The sequence below is a fragment of the Plectropomus leopardus genome, chromosome 11, assembly GCF_008729295.1.
Source record: "Plectropomus leopardus isolate mb chromosome 11, YSFRI_Pleo_2.0, whole genome shotgun sequence".
NCBI lineage: Eukaryota > Metazoa > Chordata > Actinopteri > Perciformes > Serranidae > Plectropomus > Plectropomus leopardus.
This window is the reverse complement of record NC_056473.1, coordinates 14085009-14105853: the sequence shown is the minus strand read 5'-3', so window position 1 is coordinate 14105853 and position 20845 is coordinate 14085009. Positions and strand designations below refer to the sequence as shown.

Sequence of the window (20845 nt, the reverse complement as noted above, 5' to 3'; positions counted from 1 at the left end):
ACATCGAGAATACACCGTAGGTGTTTATCCATCTTAATTCAGAGGTATGTTCAGGAAATGCACTTATTTTAAAACAGGTTTAATTGTAGAACAAACGTTTTTTCCAAGAATAGTTTGTTTAATATTATGCAGCTGTTAGAATTTCCTTCATTTCCTTTGTTCATTGCATCCTGGAACAATAATATTCACCAACAGCAGACTCAAAAATGTTGGGCTCATCGTCCTGTTACAATAAATTCTCTGAAGTTAGATGCTTGGTTGGCTCTTCTTGACCCCTTTTAATGAACACAAGAAGTGTTAAAATTCCCCAAAATGTCTCAAATCAGTTGTGTCAGAGGTCTTTTTAAGTACCTCTCTGGGCCCCTTAACCTCTCCACTAATGACGGAACCTTTGAATGACTCTTGTTTGCTGTGTATACACTTTTCAACGGTATGTAACCTCAACCAAACTGCTAACATAGTGACACTCTCACAAGCATGAAAGCCCGTCGTCTAAATCAAGATGTGTGGAGAAAACCACGAGCGTGAGAAAAGGGACTGAAGTTACATTGTGGAACCAATTTCTGTCACGAGTGCCTCACTGGGAGTTTAAAACCTGCACTCAACTATGTTAAACTGCTTCACAGCTTACAGCTTCTGTATTCAGTACAGATTGTCTCCTTTGTTTACACAATTAAGACCTAAAAGACACGATTAAACCAAATAGATATGTGTCAGAAAGGAAGGAAACCTGTTATAAGTCCTTTCAAAAATGACAAAACTTTCAAGTGCAATCAAGTAAATCCATAAACATCAGGCAGAAAAAACAAAGCAAACAATAGCAGGTATAGGTATAAAACTGCAGTATGGGTGTAGTCTTACTTCTCCCTAAATGTGTTAATCATCGTGTCACTCAGTGCCTAATTATCACAAGTCTTAAATCAGCAGTCGGCTATGCGTTCGCACAACATCAAAGGAGCTCTGTCTAGAGCCTCTGGATAATCTCTGAGTGGAACCTGTCAGTTTGTTACGAGTCTGCTGAGTGATTCGTCCCCAGTTTATCCCCAACTCCAACAACACTGTCTGTGCACAGGTCACTGACAAGAGCAGCAGGTGTCGCGAACGGCCTTTGTTAGCAAGCTGCAATACATACCTTCATACTGTTTATAGCACAGAGGGACGAGGCACAGACGCCTTTTTATGTTTTTTCCCTCTGCAATTACAAAGATAATATTTCCTTTATGGTTTAAGTATTAGTATAAAAATAAGACAGATTTATGAAAATTGGCTGTTGCAGCTTCAGAGGGTTTGTGCACAGTAGGGGTCTGAAACTATTTGATTTCCACACTTGGCCTGTACGTCACGCCTTTGCTGCTTTTTGCATACAAAACATACATGTTCTGTGTTCATTCACTCTTTGCCTCGTATACACATATGCGTACATTCACATCCACAGGTTTTATAGATGTGGTCACTGTTGCGAAAACTTTGTAGTTGCATGTTTAGATTTCCAGGAACCTTTTGTCCATTTAACAATTTTCCATTTATCTTAAATGATTTTTTGAAACTGATTTTTTTTTATTCACAACTGAAGTTAAAGCTACAGTTGGTAACTTTTATAGAAATAACTTGTGCTATATTTCCAGAAACTGTCACTAAATTCTGCAAGGACATGAGACAAATAGTATGTGGAAGAATGCCCCTCTTTCTCTTTCTACTGCTTCTAATGGCATTTGCTAGAATTGACAGCAGTGCACTGAAAAGAACCAATCAGAGCTGAGGAGTCTCTAACGCAGCTCTCAATTATGTCCATTAGAGACAGGACACTGAGCTCTGGTGGTGCATGCTGTGCACTACCTACAGTGAGTTTAATAGAAAGAGGAACGCATGTACAAATGTATTTATGAAGGTATTAAAAAACTTATCTTCAGGATTTCTAAATACCTTGGTATACCGTAATACTGTGATACTGCCAAAGCCCTAATGTTGTCACTGCTTGCGAACTGTAGTCAAACTGTCAAACCAGGCTATGCTGATTAAATGTTTTCAGAAACACATTTTAGTGTACTGCTCAGCTGTAACATTACAAACTTTATGACTTGCTACTATGTTGGATACATACCAAAGTACCAAGCACTGGTCGGACCAGCATTCTCATTTTACACTTTTATGCTTTATGAACCACATTTGAGGTGAGAAATACCCAATGCAATAATAGAATATTGATTCATATGTAATCAGGGCGGCTTAGTTTGACGGTTTGATCACAGTTCACGAGCAGTGATTGACACGATTGACAGCTTGGTTAGAGACCCCTCGACTCTGATTGGTTGTTTTCAGTTACTTGCAGGCCATTCGATTGTTTTAAGGCTATAGAGTCAGCAGATTATTATTACAGATTATCTGTCTTATTCCTTGCTGTGTATACACAGACAGTATCTGCAAATATGAAAAAGGTATCTTTCATGAAAAATTACTAACTACAGCTTTAAAGGGTGAAAATCACTCAAGATGCAGTTAAAGGGTTTTGCATATGTGTAAGTCTTTTGAAATGCACACACTAATGCCAAGATCTCACCTTAGCATCAGTTTTCTCTTAATAATGGCATGGTGTGTAATAAAACTAGTACTCACCCTGCGCCCCCCTCCCCCCGGCTCCTCCTCACACAGGGTCACTTTGCTCTGGCCTCTTCAGTGCCTCTGCCCTTGGGGTGTCCTGTAGCGCCCCCAACCTGCGGGACTACGTCCGCACGCACCACCACCTCCACCGAAAACCACCGCTGTCCCCTGGCAGTCTGCCATGCAAGATGGGCATGTTTGGTATGTTCACACCGCCGCCTGTCCTTCTCCACAAGACGGGTCTTTTTGTCTCTATCCTTTTTTAAGAAGGTCTTCAGACTCTTTTTCTGGCTCTACAGTATCTTCTTTTTTCTTCTACTTCTTGCTCTTTAAGCTTCAGATACTTAAATTTATGGGGCATTCAATATTATAACTCTTTTTTTCTTTTCTTTTTTAAAATTTTTATTAAAGCTCCCTGCTTTCTTTTGCTGCCTTTTCCAAAACAAGCTGACAATTTCAGTCTGTTGCATCACATTTTCTGAGTGATTTCCTTCTCAGTGTGCATGATAAGGGCACTGATTAGACAACAAAGTGATCGGCTGTACAGCAAATGCTAAGTGTGCAGTCTTACTGTGTGATGTACCACAGCTGTCAGTGATTAGTGCTCTCCCTGATCAGCATGTCCTCTTACCAATCACACCGTTATCTGCTTGGTTTTGAATGTGTTGAAATGCTCTCTATGCATGTTGTTTTGCAATGCTCACCGTATCCACTCTCAGACAATTTAATTTCATAATCCACAGTAAAGTAGTTTTTGTGTCTTGAAGCCAGAAGTCTGGCTTTCGTCATTAATCACAATTCACGGTAATCCTTACATTAAGAAACTCAGCCTGTTATTTGGAACAGACCCAATAATCCACCTTTAAATAATCCCCAGTCTTTTCCCTCAGTCTCACGTTGGTAGTGGTGAGTACACTCAAGCTGTTGAAACAGCCACCAGGGGTCCTTATAGCGGGTTTTATTATCCCAGACATATGGATTAGATAACATTCTTATGGTCGTAGCTGTTTTAGTAACACACATTTGAATAATACTAAAGATAAATGGGTCACATCCTCGGATTAAATCAGCAGCAGATAATTTTAACAGCTAGTTATGCGGATGCGTACAGATCTGCACAAGCTGCAGGGATATTTTTTCCCACTGTGGGCTTTAAACGCAGGAAACTGAGCTGTTCGATGTATCCACCGGGTGTCACTCTGACTGCGAGGCTCCTCACTGCCACGAGCAAAGAGATGCTTTGCTCTCAATTCTGTTACATCTTGTTATGCTCTCTGTGAGGCAAGGTGAGGGTTTGGACTGACATCCTTGATGTTCATTTATGGGAAGCAAGGGCTGCATCAGGACAACATATCGTTTTTACTAAAAATGTGAAAAGAAGTGTTTGAATTAAGACCTTAGTGCAACCTTTATAGTCCTATATGCCCCACAGCCCTGTCAGATGAGATTAACCTGTACTAGAGTTCTTTTTGATTTGATTTCAAACACATTTTAGCACTGTTAATTACATATAAGTGGATATTCTTACAATCATTTAGTGATACTGGAAAAGAGACCAACCTTGAATATGAGGTTTGTTTTTTTGGTCATTAGGTTGCTTTGCTACTATTTCGACTTTGTTTCATACATATATCCATTACTTTAAAGCAGTTATAATCAATATTTTATATTCACGATGGATCTCATAACCCGCCAGCTCCCGAGAAGTCAAGGCAAAACATCTCGATCGCCCCCTGGTGGCTAGCCATAGTATAGGTTATAAAACTCACCCACCTCCACGTTAGTGGATTGGACATGGGCCGAACTAACAAAAGTACACGTCCAAAACATTTTTCCCAAAGATGGTTTCTGCCTTTTCTTATCAATCTAATGTTTGTTCAGTTGTTAAGTTTGGTTTAAATTAGTTATTTGATGTTATTAAAGGGGGTTTGACATCATGATTGGCAGCTATGACGATGATAGTGCATTGGCGGGAACACAATACCACAGCTTCACCCTCCGGTTAGTTTTGTACAGTTTCATAGTCCCCGGCTCCAAATGACATCACCAGCTCAGAATGGCAGCTGCTGTATCCAGGGTTTTTATTTTACTTTATTTTATTTGTTGTTTTTGTACAGTGGGAGGAAATGGAGACTCATCAGCCATCTTTATACACAGCCTGTGGCCTAGTTCACACGTATATGGGTACTTTTGAAAATGTAGCTTTTTTTCTACGTGTTTTGGCTTTTTTTCCACCAGCAAACTTCGAATTAGGTCACTGACAACAGACACTTTGTAAAACTCTGCCCAGGGTGAAGATTTTCAGGCCAGGCAGGGAAAACTAACTTTTTGGCTTGAAAGTGCGCGCTGTTATCTCCTTTGTGAGCCATCAGGTGACATTTGTGCAGTGGCGGACTTGACCAAAAATAGTGCTTGCTCTAACCTTGCTAACATGACAAAGCATTTTTTACAGTTACTGTTCCACTGTATTGAGGATCAGTGTCGTCAAAATGAGCTACAGAGGTCACTGCTCCAGGTAGCCTTCTGTTTTTTTTTCCATACTTCAGATCGGCCAAAATCATCCTCTTTGTGTGACTTTAGGGTTACGGTGACAATGCCATCTGTGGGTTTGGCATGCTCTTGACAGTGATTTAAATGTGTTCTTGCCTTTACATTTGGAGAGAGAAGTTTTTAATGTGTGACAGAGATTTTCATTTATTTTGATACATTTGTTTATTTACTTGTAGAACATAGGAGGAAAAGAAGTACCCATGTACTTGTGCACTAGGCCTTTGTGAAGAACCGAGAGGAAATTGTCATCCAACTCTGCAGTTCCACTTACCTTTACTGAGGATTATAACGTCTTTTAGGCAATTGTTTTACTTTTTTGGTTCACTTTCACTGCTCTCATAGCATCATTTTCAGTCACAGCAGGCATCATTTATCAGTGAAAGAGCTCTAAAAACCCACTGAACTCTATGAGCACCAAAACAAAGTTGACCCCCAGCTGGTGAAAAAAATGGAACATTTAGCAGCAGAAGAGACAATATTTCCCTTAAGGGCCAAAAATCAGAGCTGAAAGAAAGTGAACATAACTGTGAATATACTTTTTGTGTAGATTAAAAAAGAAATAAAGTGTAAGTTAGTAATCTTTAGGGGTACAAGTAGCCAGATTTAGTTTGGACAGAAGTGCACAAGCTGTTTTCCCCTGACGTTAGTTTAAGCTAAACTAACATGCTGTTGTAGCTTCATTTTTAGCATTCAGACATGAGAGTGTTATCAGTCCTCTCACTTCTCGGCAAAATAGTCAATAAGTGTGTTTCCCAAAATGTTGAACTAATCAGCAGCCAAGGTAAGGAAGAAAATGGTTGGATTTAGATTGTTTCCTGTCATAGTTTATGTGACATGAACATTATATATGTTTATAATTCCCTTTATTTTAAAGTCCAGCATCATTCCTCCTGCATGTTTACTATCTGGCCAAACTGTCCATCATTTACTCCATCCACTCCTCAGCCTCTCCTCTCACTGTCTCCTCTTTGTTTATTCAGAGATGACCCCGAATTTCACGCATGTTGGTTGGCAGACAGATGTTGAAGAATCGAAAGGCCAACTCTCTCTCTCACTCTGTTTTTCTCTCCTCTTTTTTTTCCTCATGTAAAAACATCACTGGCAAACAGGCAGACACAGGTACCAGCAGTCCCAGTAATACCAGTTACCTTTCTTATCTCCTCAGAGCTGTTCTCTATGCCGCCAGTAAAGAGATTTTCTGTGTCGTTTGCCAGGCATCCGACTAATGGTATGTCTGCTTTTATTCAAGTTTATTTCATCGACACAGTTTTTCTTGTGATCTTGCATGATCTTTTTTTGTGGGAAAACACTTCCTTTGTTTTCTTTTTTTGGGAGTTTGACGTTTGGCTGCGTTAATTACATTGAACGTCTTCAAGATTAAAACCAAACACATTTTTTAAGAGTTTCTGTGTCACCACACACCCTCGGTGTTTGCTGTACCTTGTGTTGTTTTCGGCCCTCACCTCTAACACCACCTGCTCTGCCTGCACTTGTTCCATCTGCCTTTCAGATCCTGCTGTTTCTTTGCAGGATGGATGTATGTGGAATATATCTTCTGTCTCAGATATATGTCCACGTGCAAATAATCTGTGCACACATCATAAAAAATCGTCACCTTCACCTTTTTTCTTTTAGTAATTTCAAATCATTTCTTATTTTTGGCTATAAAAAATAAAATATACTTCTGGCAGCATCACTGATTGGTGTGGTCAGACTGATTACACTTATAACTGCACTCAACAGTGATGCCACGTGTACTGACACACCATGAAGTTAACCTCTACATCACTGCAGGAGGGTGAGAAGTTAAACCAACTGCAATCAATGACTAAAAAATTTTTCTGGGGATGTTTAGTCTCTTTCCAACACGTGAATGAGGAGCTTTTCACAAAATCAGACCGCAAGACATGTAAGTGTGTGATTTTGTTCCTTCATTTATTTGTTGGAATCACAGAGTTGTTCTTAACCACCTAACAAAAGAAAAACACATGGGAGTCATTAAGGAATGGGATGATAAAAAAATCACTATCCTGGCTAAAATAATTGGAATTCAGTATATTATTCTGAAAATAATCAAATTATACTTACAACTTTTTTGAAATGGCACCAAAAAACTATCAGAGTCACTTTACTTTAGTTAAAAAAACAAATATTATTAGTGTCACTTTTTTGGTAAACATCCTTTTTAGTGAAATACATCCTTAAAAAGCCAGGCTTTTAAACTATCTGAAACGGTATCATGTTTTTTTCGATATAAAATATGCTGAGTCTTTATTAAGATTTTGCATTTTTTGTGGTTGCTACGTATGCAGCCTGTTTTTTCAAAGTTTCTTTTATTGTTTGTTACGCAGTCTTTTTTGGTCCTACTGGGCACAATATTTACGATTATCCAGATAATAGAAATTCACTACAATCAGTTAGCAATGATCAAATCAAATCATTCCATTCCTGGAGTACTGTGTTAAACTGGATTTATTCATAACTTTGGACCTCAATTTCCAGTTTTGGAGTTTACAATCTTAAATGTTATGTTTTCATTAACTTGGCAGCATGATGAGCGCTCTCTGTACTTCAGCAGGTGAAATTACATGTCATCTGAGCATCAGGATCGTCTGACACGGTGATTTTAGAAAGCCAGGCAGAGTCAGTGTATTTCAGAAATCTGATACAGTGTTGACAAGTATTTGGAGAAGCCAATGGAACCACAGTGATGAGTGTGTTTTTGTGTGTGTGTGTGTGTGTGTGTGTGTGTGTGTGTGTGTGTGTGTGTGTGTGTGTGTGTGTGTGTGTGTGTGTGTGTGTGTGTGTGTGTGTGTGTGTGTGTGTGTGTGTGGAGTACGTATGTGCTTGGATTTGGCTCAGTATTTTCATTTCAAGACCTTAAATTTTGTAGAATTATGGTTTTGGAAGTAAAACCTACCGTGTAATACTAATAAGGGTATTTCTCTCTGTAAGGTTTGGCTTGATATACAAGACCTTTAACAGCATTTTCAGTTTATTTTGTTTTAGATTCAGTCATAAATCAGTCGCATGTTCACAAATCAATACAGTGTTTTGAAGTGAAGCGCCTCATTATTATCTGTTGATAAAAATAGAACCTGAACACAGACATTCTGTTGACATTTGTGCAGCCAATATAGACACTGACGGGAGAGAAATAAATGTAAAGTTTTTTATTATCACTAGAATCTGCAGCTCACCTCAGTTTCAAGGAGCTTTGCAGGGTTTTTTTTGTTCATGATTTATCTGTCTGACATGATGGCGTTGATCTCTGTTGCAACAGGCAGCTATTTTTTTTTTTTTTTTTTTATTTGACCTTTATTTAACCAGGAATAGTCCCATTGAGATTCAGAATCTCTTTTCCAAGGGAGTCCTGTCCAAGATAGCAGCACACAGAATTTCACATAAAAGAACAAGTAGAGTAAAACCACAACAGCAACATTTAAAACAAACAGCATTAAAAATTCAAACACAAGCAGCAGGCAACCAACTCAAAACAAACAGCCAGTTAACAATGTTCGGAAACCGAATGTGAGCATTTAGTGTCCAAAAGATTCTTAATCCTGTTTTCAAGCAAAAACAAACAAAAAAAAGATCTAAAAACGCTCTTCATGCTGCATGTTCTACACCAAACAACAGACACAGTTAGCACCTTGGTAAAGAGCAGATACTTAACTCAGGAATTGTTAGAGACCAAAAAAAGCTAAAAGAGAGCAAATATTAGACTTATATTTATCAGATGGCCACAAACATTACTCCTAAATAAGTGCTAATATTTCTCTGTAACTCCTGGATGTGTGAATAAGCAACTGCTTGCTAACAAGTTAACAGTATCAACTGAAAAGTTGATGATATGTTGATGATGGCTGTTTGTTTCTGCTGCCCCAAAGTCTAAAAAATAATTTGTTATCATATATTTAAGGCATCTGGCATTTCAAGCGACAGTGCGCTTTAGTGGTGTGTACAGTTTTAACAATAAAATTAGCAACCGATTGCCACAAATTATATGGTAAAGAACATTTATGGACCATGAGCCTCCTGACAGAGTTTGGGTCTCCAGGGAAATTTCCCAATTTGCACAGCTGGTAGTCCATCTCTGCCACAAAGCCATGGTTCGAGCAACAAATCTCAACTTTCAACTCAAGTTTTCTATTTCATCTCCATACACAGTTATCAGTAGACAGTTTTTTTCAGGACTGCGTTTTGAAGTTGGTTTGCTCGAACAGTTTTATCGATGACTCTTTGACCCACTGGTTCACGTGTTTGTGAAGCAGCTTTGTGTCTCCGATGCATTGATTCCTTTCAAATGGAAATGATTGTGTCAGTTGTCTGTGGTCGAGGCATATTGTTGTGCTTAGGCATAGTTGGTCAACTTCACTCATAACTATACGGTCAAGACGAGGATCAACAAAGTAAGTTAGACTGAAACAGTTTGAACTTCCGATGATTAGTTTCTCAGCTCTACAAATACAATCCACCGTCCTGAAGTCACACTGCTTTTTTTTTAGCTCTGTTTTGCACAGATGTACACTTGCACAGCTCCTATCACTCCTCCTCCCTCTGCTCCACTATACTTTCTCTTCCTCTCTCCCTGCTCTGCCTCTTGTTCCTCAGAGCCCTCAGACGAGCTCCGTGTAGTCCAGCTGCTGGGGGGGCTTCCCGCTGAGCCAGCCCTGCAAGGGTTTGCCCCTCTGGTTGTGGATGGGGCCTTAGCCCACCACCTGCACCACTGTCCCTACCACCTCCGCCTCCTCAAGAGCTGGCTGATGTCTGGTCAGGAGCTCCCAGAATCCCTTCACGGTCAGCCTCTGTAGACCCTTGTCACTTCCTGTCGCCGCCTCTTCCTCCCTCTTGCCTTGTTCAGCCAATGTTTGGGCAAAAGGGACGTTGTTATGCCAGTTGAGCTTTGCGTTTACTGTTCAGTGCTTCAGTTTTTTTTTCTTTATTTCCACCTTTGCATTCATCTATTTTCCCTTCCTCTCGCATCTGCAGCCCTGCTCCATTTCATGTCCAACTGCAAACATGTTATATTTTTCTGTTATTTAACTTGTTTGGCAGAGGATGCAGCACTTGCTTTGAAAGCAGGAATTGTCCATTATCTTCTGCATACAGCACTTAAAGTCACAGTGAAATTAGCCTTAATCTTCAGTATTGTTACTTAGTTCTGAGTGAAACTAAATTTGTGGGTAGTGTCAGCTTTAGGTGTGTATTAGTGAAGCAGTGCTGTAGAGGACTGCCGGCCTACAGGTAAATCTCTCCATTACATTCCCCGATCAGGCTCAGGGGGAAAAAACAATATAAATGTGACTACGGAAAAAGTAAAAAGGAAAAGAAGTGGGACTAAGTGTATAAACAAAAAGTTGGATATAGTAACAATTAACTTTTAAGTGGTTTGTACAAAAATAGGCTATTCAATAAATAGGATGTGTTTCCCAAACTCTCCACAAAACAGGAGAGACTCCAGTTCACTGCAGTTCTTAAGCTTCTTCTCCTGTGTTGTTAGATCCGGTGGAGGGAAATGAGGGAGAAATTAATAAATAAGACCTCAACAAAATTTTTATGGCTCCACGCCGTGGGTAGCCAAGGCTAGAGGCATTATCCACTAACTCAAGAACCCTAAAGAACCACCTTGAAACTGTGCTGATTGTATAGATCTTCTGTGTGTGAAGCATCCATGTTATCACAGACATGGATGTTAACTGTAAGTGAAACTTGACTGGTGCGCGGGGGCATACAACAGTGTGACGATATGTCTAGTCTGTGAATGTAAACCTTTTTTCCCAACTGAGATCTTAACACACACGTGTGGCCCATCACAAACAGTCAGTTTTAGCTACCTAGAGTTGCACTGTGGCCATGTACTATTTACACATTATAGTCTTCTGTTCATGATTTTAGTTTGTTTTTCTTTTTTCTTTTTTATTCTTTCACGTTAATTGAATTAAAAAATAAATTGATGAATATAGAATAGAATCCATCCCAATGCATTTTTATTGTACATCTTTATTGTCCACTCACTTGGAAATTTGTCTTCACTTACATTTAAGAATATTCATGCACTAAAAAACTTTGTTGGGTTACATTAGGTGACATGAGATAAAAACAATAAATAAGAAAATATTAAGTAGAAAATTTGCTTTGTTTGCCACAACTATCTTCAAACCAAGAGCAAAAGGGCAGTTTCACACAATATAAATCGTTCAAAATCACATTGGATGGCTACACTATGTCCCCTATATGTATTTAGTAGCGGAAACCAGGACAATTCTAACAAGTTTTGGTTTTGATGTAATTTCTCAGTGACCTCTTAACTATTTAGATACAATCTTTATGTAGGTACTCTGTGTCTGCATTCCACTTGTTAACAGTTATCAGTTGTTTAATCAAGCAATTTTATTGACAATATTGATTTATAAGATAAATGTCAAGATGCTACATTTTCCCCCACCTACAGGAGCAATAGGAATCGTTTCATGAAATCAATCAATCAATCCTTTATTCCAGACTCAGGGTCCATATAAAAAAGACAAAAAAAGTAAAATGTAAATCAGCATCTGCAACCGTGTACAAATATGTGTCTAAATCCCCTCTACCCTCAGCTAATGTGATAAGTATTTTCCGGCAGTATAAAATAAAACACTGGGATACATTTACTTATGTAAACACCGCCCAGCTCAGGATCGGACATCAAAAATATCCTTAAAGTTTTACTGAAAGAGAAAAGAGGGGTTTTCAATCAAACATGATTTATTGGAAATTAAATTTTTGCCTTTAATTGTGATAATTCAGCGATTATATGAACAAGGGATTAAAATGTTTAATTTCACTGTGTCTTTAAGTCCTAAAGTCTGTTTTTTCCCAAGTCCTTCCTTGTTCATAATTGGACCTGTATTTCACCCTTTATGGAACTATAAAAAGCTGTAGTATAACATTGCAAACTTAAGGAGGACGTATTGCTCTACATGCATGCTGGGTGGACACTTAATGACCAGCCAAACAAACTCTTCTGTGAAAGAGTTTCGGGCTTGTCTAAATGCATTGTGTGCATGCTCCATCCTGAGGAGCATCCTCAGTGGTTATGGAGAAAATGCCCTCAAAACTGGGCATTTGTTCAATAACAAGCTCAGTCTGTAGAGGAGAGTCAGCTGTTGGTGGCACCAATTTAGCTTTTGCACCCGGAGGTCATGACTTGGCAGTGCTGTGTCTCCCCAAGCACCTCCAAAGTATGTTTCCTGGCCAGGTGGCAGATATTTTAGCGCCTGTTGAAAGATTTGGGTCATCATCTCATTCTTCATTTTAATTGGCTAATTAAGCAGTGGCCTGTTCACAAACTGCTGATTTTGTAAAGTGTTTCTGGAGCACATCTTGGCGCGTTATGTCACCTTAACGGAGCTGCACAATCATTCTTTTGCATTCAGAAGAGACAACTGTAATACGTTACAGATGTTTTTATTGGCTTCAGGCCAATTGAGATTCATTTGGCTTCGTCACACTGAGTTTAATGACTGAAGTTCTTTTTGAAAAAACGCTTTCCTCTCTTGCGTGTCCCCCTGTGTTCACCTGTGTTGGTGGATGGTTGAGTGAATGGTGCAGTGTAGCATCTGTGTGTTCTGCTCCCACTGCATCTGGTATGTGAGCTGAATTTGAGATACATATGGGGGGGCTGCAGCAAAGATTGGGAGTAAGAGGGGGAGGAGGATGATAAATGCCATCTTATGTAATTCCTTTGCAGTCCAGCTCACAGCTTTATTAGACAGAGTACAGTAACAACAGACCCGGTAAATCTAAACATGTGAAAAAATGATAGTAATCTAGAACAATTAAACATTTTTTCTTGAGGCTCTGTAACCTATTTTTCCTTCTTTTTGTGCTTCAGTGACTTGTGGCAACAACATTTTTTTAAATTGTTCCAATATTGAGAGAGTATGCTACAGCAGGCAGCACTATATGTACCGGTTGCAGTGTACTTGCAACCGGTTCACTTGGGGAAGGAGTGCACTGTCAGCTTACACCCACTAAAATGCATGTTTTTGCCACTGACAGACTTAAGCCTTTTTTACACAGAGATATAGCTATAGAGTCCTCTTTTTATGCTGCCTTTGCATTATTACAGGGAACCAAACACAGATGGCATCATACCGCTCCAGTGTGTGACTTTAGATAGCATGCCAGCATCGTGGAACCAGAAGGGGCATGGCGGGCGGGACATTTACCACAACAGCATTGCCCTTTAGTGTGACATTTTGCATATGTGTCAGCAGCGCTTTTATGAACAATATCAGTGGCATTACATGGCAATAACAATCATTTACTGTCTCGGTTACATGATGACTGATCTTGTGCTCTGCTCGGTGGGTAAGGAGCATCTGAATTTCATTGTTTTTCCAATAAGTGGACATTTATGACCACAGCTCTTCTATAAATTGCTATTATGAGTGTCTTACAACATTACAGAGAGGACCCTGTGAAGAAAGGAGAAAAGTACCTTTTCCCATGTTTTGGTCTGTTTTGTCTCCCAAGTCTTGCTAATGAGAAGTGTCATTCTAAAAATCTTAGAGGAGGGGACTTGTTGCAGAAAATAGTGGAAATGTGAGTGAGAATTGGCAACAGGAGCGCCGGTAATAGTCTGTTGTGCTGGAATACAGAAAGTACATCTTACCCTGATGTAAAAGACTGTCAGCGTCATGACTGAATATTTAGCTGATGCTGACAATTTGAAAAAGTCTGCAAATTTCAGAATAAGACTTCTCCATGAGCACGACTTGGATGCGAAACAGATTAAAGCAGGCGAAAGGCGCGGTTTCATGCTGAACAGCGATCTCGTTTTGGTGTGATTAATAAATCTGCTTTGGCCAACCTCCAGTGACGAACGATAAATGACCAAATGCAGTATTAAACAGGTTTTAAATTGGCTGTATGTTATTTTTGCAGTCTTGTTTTTCTTTGTGTTGTGGTGGATATGAGATGATTGGCCAAAGGTCTACAAAGAAATGTCATGCAGAGATATAAAATGACTTTGATAACCTTCAAATGATGCATAACTTTCTTGATGTCCATAAAAGGTTTTGAGTTGTGTTCTGCACATTAATGATCCCACGGGATACATTAACTTAGAGCAACTCCACAAAACTTTAAAATGATCAACAAGGGGAAATTCATATCTTGGCCCCTCAAGGCCTCAAACGGTTCCCATCTATTAAGTGCTAACTGCAGTTCGTTCCGCTTGTGTTGTTCATTTTAACAAGTTGTTGTATAGTAGCCCTGGAAAAAATCGGTAGTCATAGCACATTAGTCATGGAGAACTGCAAGGCTGACCAGCACATTCTCTGGGGAAGTGGATGTGCTGCTTCAACCTCCGTCCATTCCCTTTTTTCTGTTTCATGGTATCCCTTCATCATGAAGCTCCTTATAGGGCTGCGCTGCTATAGCACAATAGTGTTTGCGATCATACCTTAGGTTTTCTTAGCACATGCATGTATCTGGCTGGTATAAGTCTGTATGTATCCATACTGACTAAAATTAGGAAAAAGAAATTTAAAATATGACTCCAGGCAAGATGAAGATAAATATGTTCATACATGAACATATAAGTCATGCACAGTACAACACAAACAACTCTTAATATTGAATCCAGCTTTTTAGGAAAACAGGGTTGTTGTTTATTCACCTTTAATCTACTAATTATTAAAGTTGATTCAGTTTTGCTAATTTTCAACTAGCTTTGTATCATAACTATGTGGCTCATACATGTGTAAATTAACAACGGTAAATTCACCTTCATCTTACCAGTGCCCAGTTCTCCCTGCTCATGTGTCCTCTCAAATTTGCCTTGTTTTGCATCATCTGCCTGATTTTTGCTGAATCTTGGGCTGTTACTACAGATTTTCTGTCAAACTCAGAACAAACTGATCAGACTGTAAAACCAGGCAGTGCTGATCAAATAAATGCTAAGATTGTGCCACTGTGTTGCCTATTTCTCAACTAAAATGTCTTCAGGAACTTTTTTTAGGCACTGTTTAGCTGTAATAGCAAGTTTGTGAACAGGAAGTGGGTGCCATACTAACTGTTTCTTATTTTGTGAAAACGAAGGCTGGAAAAACTGAGATCAAATGACAGAACTAAGCAGGGCCGATCAATTATAAACCATGATTCTGTTACTGCGTTGCCTGTTTCTCACCTCAGCTTACTGGTTTCTGCCAGCCGGCTGCCATATTGTTTTTGGACGGTTAACTCTTACATCTTACATAACTATTACATCACAGGTGACGTTATTGGTCAGGTGTGACAGTGCGTTGTAGTGCTAACTGGTCTGATCATGCACGTAGCATTCTGGTAGTTGTAGGTTTGCTACCTTTTGAACTAAAGCACCTTTTTATTCTATTTTCTCTGGTCATGTAGCACCATTTCAAAAGTATTTGAGTCTTTCTACTGCAGAGACAGCCTAGTCTTATGTGTGGGCCTTCTTTATACTGATGAATTATAACTTTAAGTTGACAGCCATTATTGACTGACTGTGTACTTATTCTCTATGGGTTTGTTTTTTAGGAATTTTGATGGAATTGACAAATTGATGGAACTAACATTTCACTGAAATAATATGTTCATGTGACTCCTAAATTATTTGATTGATTAATGATGGAGATTATGACGTCCAGTGAACACACAAGCATACCAAATCCAACATCACTTTCCATACAGGTCACAAGCTTGACTTAAAAAAACTTTAACTTACTTTTAGGTTGATGACTGCTTTTTCATGTTGTGAAATAAGAGTATATTGATCCAATCCTCTTATATGACAGAAATGATGAGAATAACCAGTTTGGTTCATAAAGTCTTACTAACCAAAGAGGGAAATTAACACCAGTCATTTTAGTCAGTCAAATAATGTTTGAGATGATGATGATGCTACCTTCTACAGTGGCTGGTAAGTATATGCACTGCAGCTACTGTCGGGGGCCAGGCAGTGGGTTAACTGTACCAGCCACTGTAGAAGGTAGCAAACCACTAATTTGAGTTTACAGTAGCCTAAAAAAGTCTGTGCAGCTTCTTAACAAAAAAAACAAACGGCTGCTGATGTCCTGCTTGTCAATATATGGCTTTGAGAGAATGAGCAGAGCAATCAACATGCACAGAGAGCTGTAGTGTCAGCGCTCCTCCTCTTGCGTTGGATGGCAAAGTGGTACGACCGGCTGTGTTCCTCTCTCTCGTCTGTGCTGCAGGCTTCGAAGGCTGCTCCATGGTGCCCTCTATCTACCCACTGGAAACGCTGCACAACTCCCTCTCTCTGAAGCAGGTGGATGAGTTCCTCAACAAGGTGTGTGAGAGCAGCAGCGACGCCCACGCCAAGACCATGAAAGGTACGCCTGTGTACTGAAGCAGCAACAATGGCTATGTCGTCTTTGTTTTGTTTTGTTCTCCACTGAGTATGAAGTGTAGAAAAAAAGCTTGATTTGGGGAGAAGAAAAGCTCTACTGCAGCAAATATTTTAAGCGCATGAAGTATGCCATAAAAGGTTGTTATGTGTTCAAGCCATTTTCATGCCAAGGTGCCTGGGCTGGAATATATTCAGTTTAGTTAAATGAACAGAAGTACTTTGGCTAGTCCTAGACAGGTTTGAAAAATGTAATTATGTTATTATAGTGTTTGTAAAAATATATGTTTTAATCCTGTGAACGGGAGCTGTTTTGCCAAAACAATGTGCTTAAAACATTCACACATTAAGTGCATTTTAATAAGTTTTTTTATTTGTACAGTGAGACATGTGTTGGCTCTGTATTCCAGCACTCTGCATTTGAAAAGAAAAGTAATTTTGAAGTTAAACTGCAGACTTTCACTCTTGATTGTGTTAAAGGGTTTTAACATCCAGACTGGGTGAACAATCAGCTCTGCATACTTTAGGACAATATTGACGGACATCAGTCCTCTTAATACGTACAAAGACAAAGGAACCAATTTTTTAGACAAACTTTGGGATTGTCTTGACTCAAGTCAAGTCAGACACCTGGCCTGAATCCTACCGATCATTTGATTCATGCACTAAAGACCAAACTGAAGATAAAAACAAATTAAAACAAAAAACACTCAGAAGGTGCAGACTCGCAAAGGCCAAAGGCTCTATAAAGCAATGTCAACAAAAAGGGAAAAATAATGAATACATCTACCTCATGCTTCAAATATTCTGCCAAATTGTATGGGTTCTCTTTGGCCCACCAAGTTTCATGAATAGGTTTTTCCTTAATCCTGCTGTCAAAGCAAAGAAAAAGAAACGACAACAAAAAAGATGCGGGTCTCATGAAAAGAGCCGTAGTGGTTGGCCAAAACGCCACACACGTGACGTTGATCTGATGTGGATTCAAACAGGCACATAAACCAGAGTAGAGCCAACTCAACACCTTTGAACACTCAGCTGTCATTTTCACAATGATCTTAATGTATTTTTCTGATTCGGCTCCAGTGCTCTCCAGCCTGTTTGACTCTCAGAGCCAGACGTCTCTGTACAGTCCTCAGCAGCCGCTGTCCTCCTCTGGATCTGAAACATCTCTTCGGCCGCCAAGCCAGCCTCTGTGGCGTGAGTCTTTTGAATGATTTTATGGCATTTTGAAATATGTACTGTTATCTTTCTGACATGTCTGCAAATAAACATAGTGATGGGGATTTGCACCTTAAAGACAAACTGTTACTACAATGGAAGGAAACAATGCCTTATCTTTTAGGATACATTTTGATCACTATACACAGTGTAATGGTTTTTTTGTGGATTCTATTTAAAAGCATTAAATGGAAAAACAGGAGATCGACTGGAACAACTCAGGTCTTAAAGCTCCATTCTGGCTGGTAAAATATAAATGTACCTCTCAAGGATCACTTAAGTGGTCAAAATCATTTTTCATTCATACGCTGCAGTCACTGCTTAGTGGCTATCAGTTTCAGATTCTACCTTGAACGAGGCTTTTAATCCTCAGACCTTCCTGTAGAGCTCCTGTGTGAAAATGAATAACTGCATGAATGAGAAGTAGAGTGCACGCTCAGCAAAACCTGGTTTTAGATGAAAAGGCCCCCAACACATTCAGCATGACCTTCACATACTGTAGATAGTGGCAAATGTGACCTGATGGGCTTCATTCATCTCCAGCGACTTTGTGGATACAGATACTAACTGCATCGTGACAAACAGGTTATAGGTCTGTAACATCAGCTGAAAAAGCATGTCTCCTTGAACTACAGCTGCTAACTGCTGCCTACTTTCTGTATTTATTAGCCTGTTCATAATATTTTTTATAAATATAAACATTTCTTTGAGGAAAAATAAGTTGATCACAGTGTATACTGCAGTGTTGTAGAGGCTGGCGACTGCAAGATAATCAGAAAAGATATAAAAGACCTGTGATTATGTAAGTTAATAGTGCACTTAGACCATAAACATATGATCAATTATAGTTTTAATTTAGTCATCAGGCTCATTGAACAGTTCAAAGCGCCAAAAGCTTTTAAACAGCGTTAAGTAGCTTTTCCATATAAATTGAAAGTCAATCTTATACTAAACTAACTTTCAACAGTTAAAATAGCATCTATCCCTCTCTCACAGTGCGCCCCAGTCACCTGAAAGCAGGTGACTGGGTTTTTTTTGGTAAATTGGCCAGCATGCCGCATGTCTCTCCCAAGAAGCGTGTCCAGCTTTGCAGCACTGTGTTACACATCAGCCTTCAGCTAAAAAGGAGCCAGTTAGCTCGTCTCAAACAAGCCATGTACACTGTTAACACTGCATAAATAGAACATTGTAACATAACAAATGCAGGGTTGCAAACTGTTCACGCTACTGTCCAGCATTTAGGTTTTAGTATTATGATCTGTCTCATTGCTCATGAGAAAGCTGTAATCCGATGGCAGACATCGTGGCAACAGTTTACTTGACCACACACATACTCCACATGCAAACAGTTTGCAAACAACGGGCTGTTGACATCAGCATGGTCCGGTTACTGTACCTTGTCTTTCGACATGGTTCTTTGGCCTCTCATAATATCTGTGCCAGCTCCAAATCACCCAGCTTATCAAAAAATTCACATTGTCTGTGAGGGGAAGGCACAACAGCTCTATGGGTTTTACAACAGTGGAGTTGCACTCAGAGACCTTCAGTGGGTGCCAAAGCACACAGAACCAAATTGCTACATAATGTTGCTTTAATATGTGAAAGCAAAGCAATTTGTAGCCTTATCACTGACTGTATTGACATGCACAAAATATTTGGTTTTTGCCTTTATTCGGGAAAATTAAATTAGCAGTTTACATGGCTAATGAATATTATTATTCCGTTAATATTCCTGTTTACATGCAGCCGTACATACTGCGATCAGTATGCCCAGCATGTTGCTTCACGACAAAAGGGGAATTTTTTAGAAGAAAATGTTCACTAATTAATTGTTTCACTAGTGCTGCTACAGCTATTTTAAGTTTTTCTGGATAAAAGCATCACCTAAAATGAGTACAATGTGCTTAATGAGCTGTATTTCAGTTAAAGCCCTGAAACTGTCAGACGAGCTAAATAACAGCAGAATGTAAATGTCTGGTGGGCTGCCCCGTGGGATCACCATCAAAAAAAACTGAAGTAAAATAGGCCTCATTTTTAATGTTGTCACCCTCTTCTTTCTAATCTACACCTCTTCTCTTCAATCTGTTTTCTTTTTCTTTTCATCCCCCTGTGTGAAGAGGTGTTTAATTTAGCCTATTCCCAGTGTGGTTGATTGATGAAGCATCTGTATCTTTTACTTATTTCCTCTTATATCTCCCCTTTTCATCCGCCACTTGTGTATTTTCTCTAAATTGTGTGCACTTTGGGTGGCTTTTTATCTCTCTGCTGATCTCATTTATCACACGGTGCACTGGCTGGGATGCTGGAGGTTATAGATGAATGAATACACCACAGCTGGTGGTGTGACACTGTTTGTTCTCCTATCCTAACAAACAGTTACGGGACATCTGTTCAAGAGTACGGGGTTATATCACTCAGATACTGAGCCTGTTTACACCTGGTAATATCGTGTGTCTTGGTCGATCCGATCGCGAGTGGACAGCTTTAAGTCTGTCTATTGTGTTTGGAACTCACTTCCCTGCTCTATTTGCAAATAAACGTGCACCATTATCAACAGCACCATCGTCGTCCTGGTCAAATATAGCTGCAATACAGGTGAAAGTTGCTGTGTCAACTTATTCCTTCCTACAGAGTCAGCCTGTAGTGTGATATTATATTATTGTGTGATATTCTGCAGTGCTTTATAAACAGTAACAATGGCATAACATGGCAATAACAATCACTTACCTTCTCTGTGATATGGTAGCTGCTCTCCTCCTCTGCTCGGAGGGTAAGGAGCTCCCGATACTCATATTATTTTCCCAATATGTGAACATTAACGGCTGCTGTTCCTCTTCGTTGAGTTGGATACTAACCTCTTCTAGCTGCTTTTTCAATCCCATGGGGAGGGTTGCACACATTACACGTTGACAAAATGTCTCCCCCGTCCTACCTCTGCTCCTTGCCAGCTGTCCAGTTTACACAGGCACAGTTTCAGTGCTGTTACTACCTACTGTGGCAGCTTAAAGGCGAGACAATTCTGTCCCTGCATTTTGCAGCCGTACTAGGATGGCGAGGTGGCATAGCATTGTGATATTCCCGCCTTAAACAGGCAGTGTAAAAGTA

The 20845-nt window shown here is 39.5% G+C and overlaps 1 protein-coding gene across 6 annotated transcripts in view; it reads left to right on the top strand.

Moving 5' to 3' along the window:
• ppip5k1b (diphosphoinositol pentakisphosphate kinase 1b) overlaps nt 1-20845 on the top strand; it is a 57953-nt gene that overhangs the window by 35106 nt on the left and 2002 nt on the right. For 2 of the 6 annotated variants that reach the window (XM_042495541.1, XM_042495540.1), the window contains exons 26-29: nt 2650-2799; nt 6314-6376; nt 16371-16508; nt 17606-17719. In XM_042495541.1, coding sequence (XP_042351475.1) covers nt 2650-2799; nt 6314-6376; nt 16371-16508; nt 17606-17719 — 465 coding nt within the window. The remainder of the gene's footprint in view (nt 1-2649; nt 2800-6313; nt 6377-16370; nt 16509-17605; nt 17720-20845) is intronic. The other 4 variants (XM_042495545.1, XM_042495544.1, XM_042495543.1 and 1 more) reach the window with 3 other exon arrangements.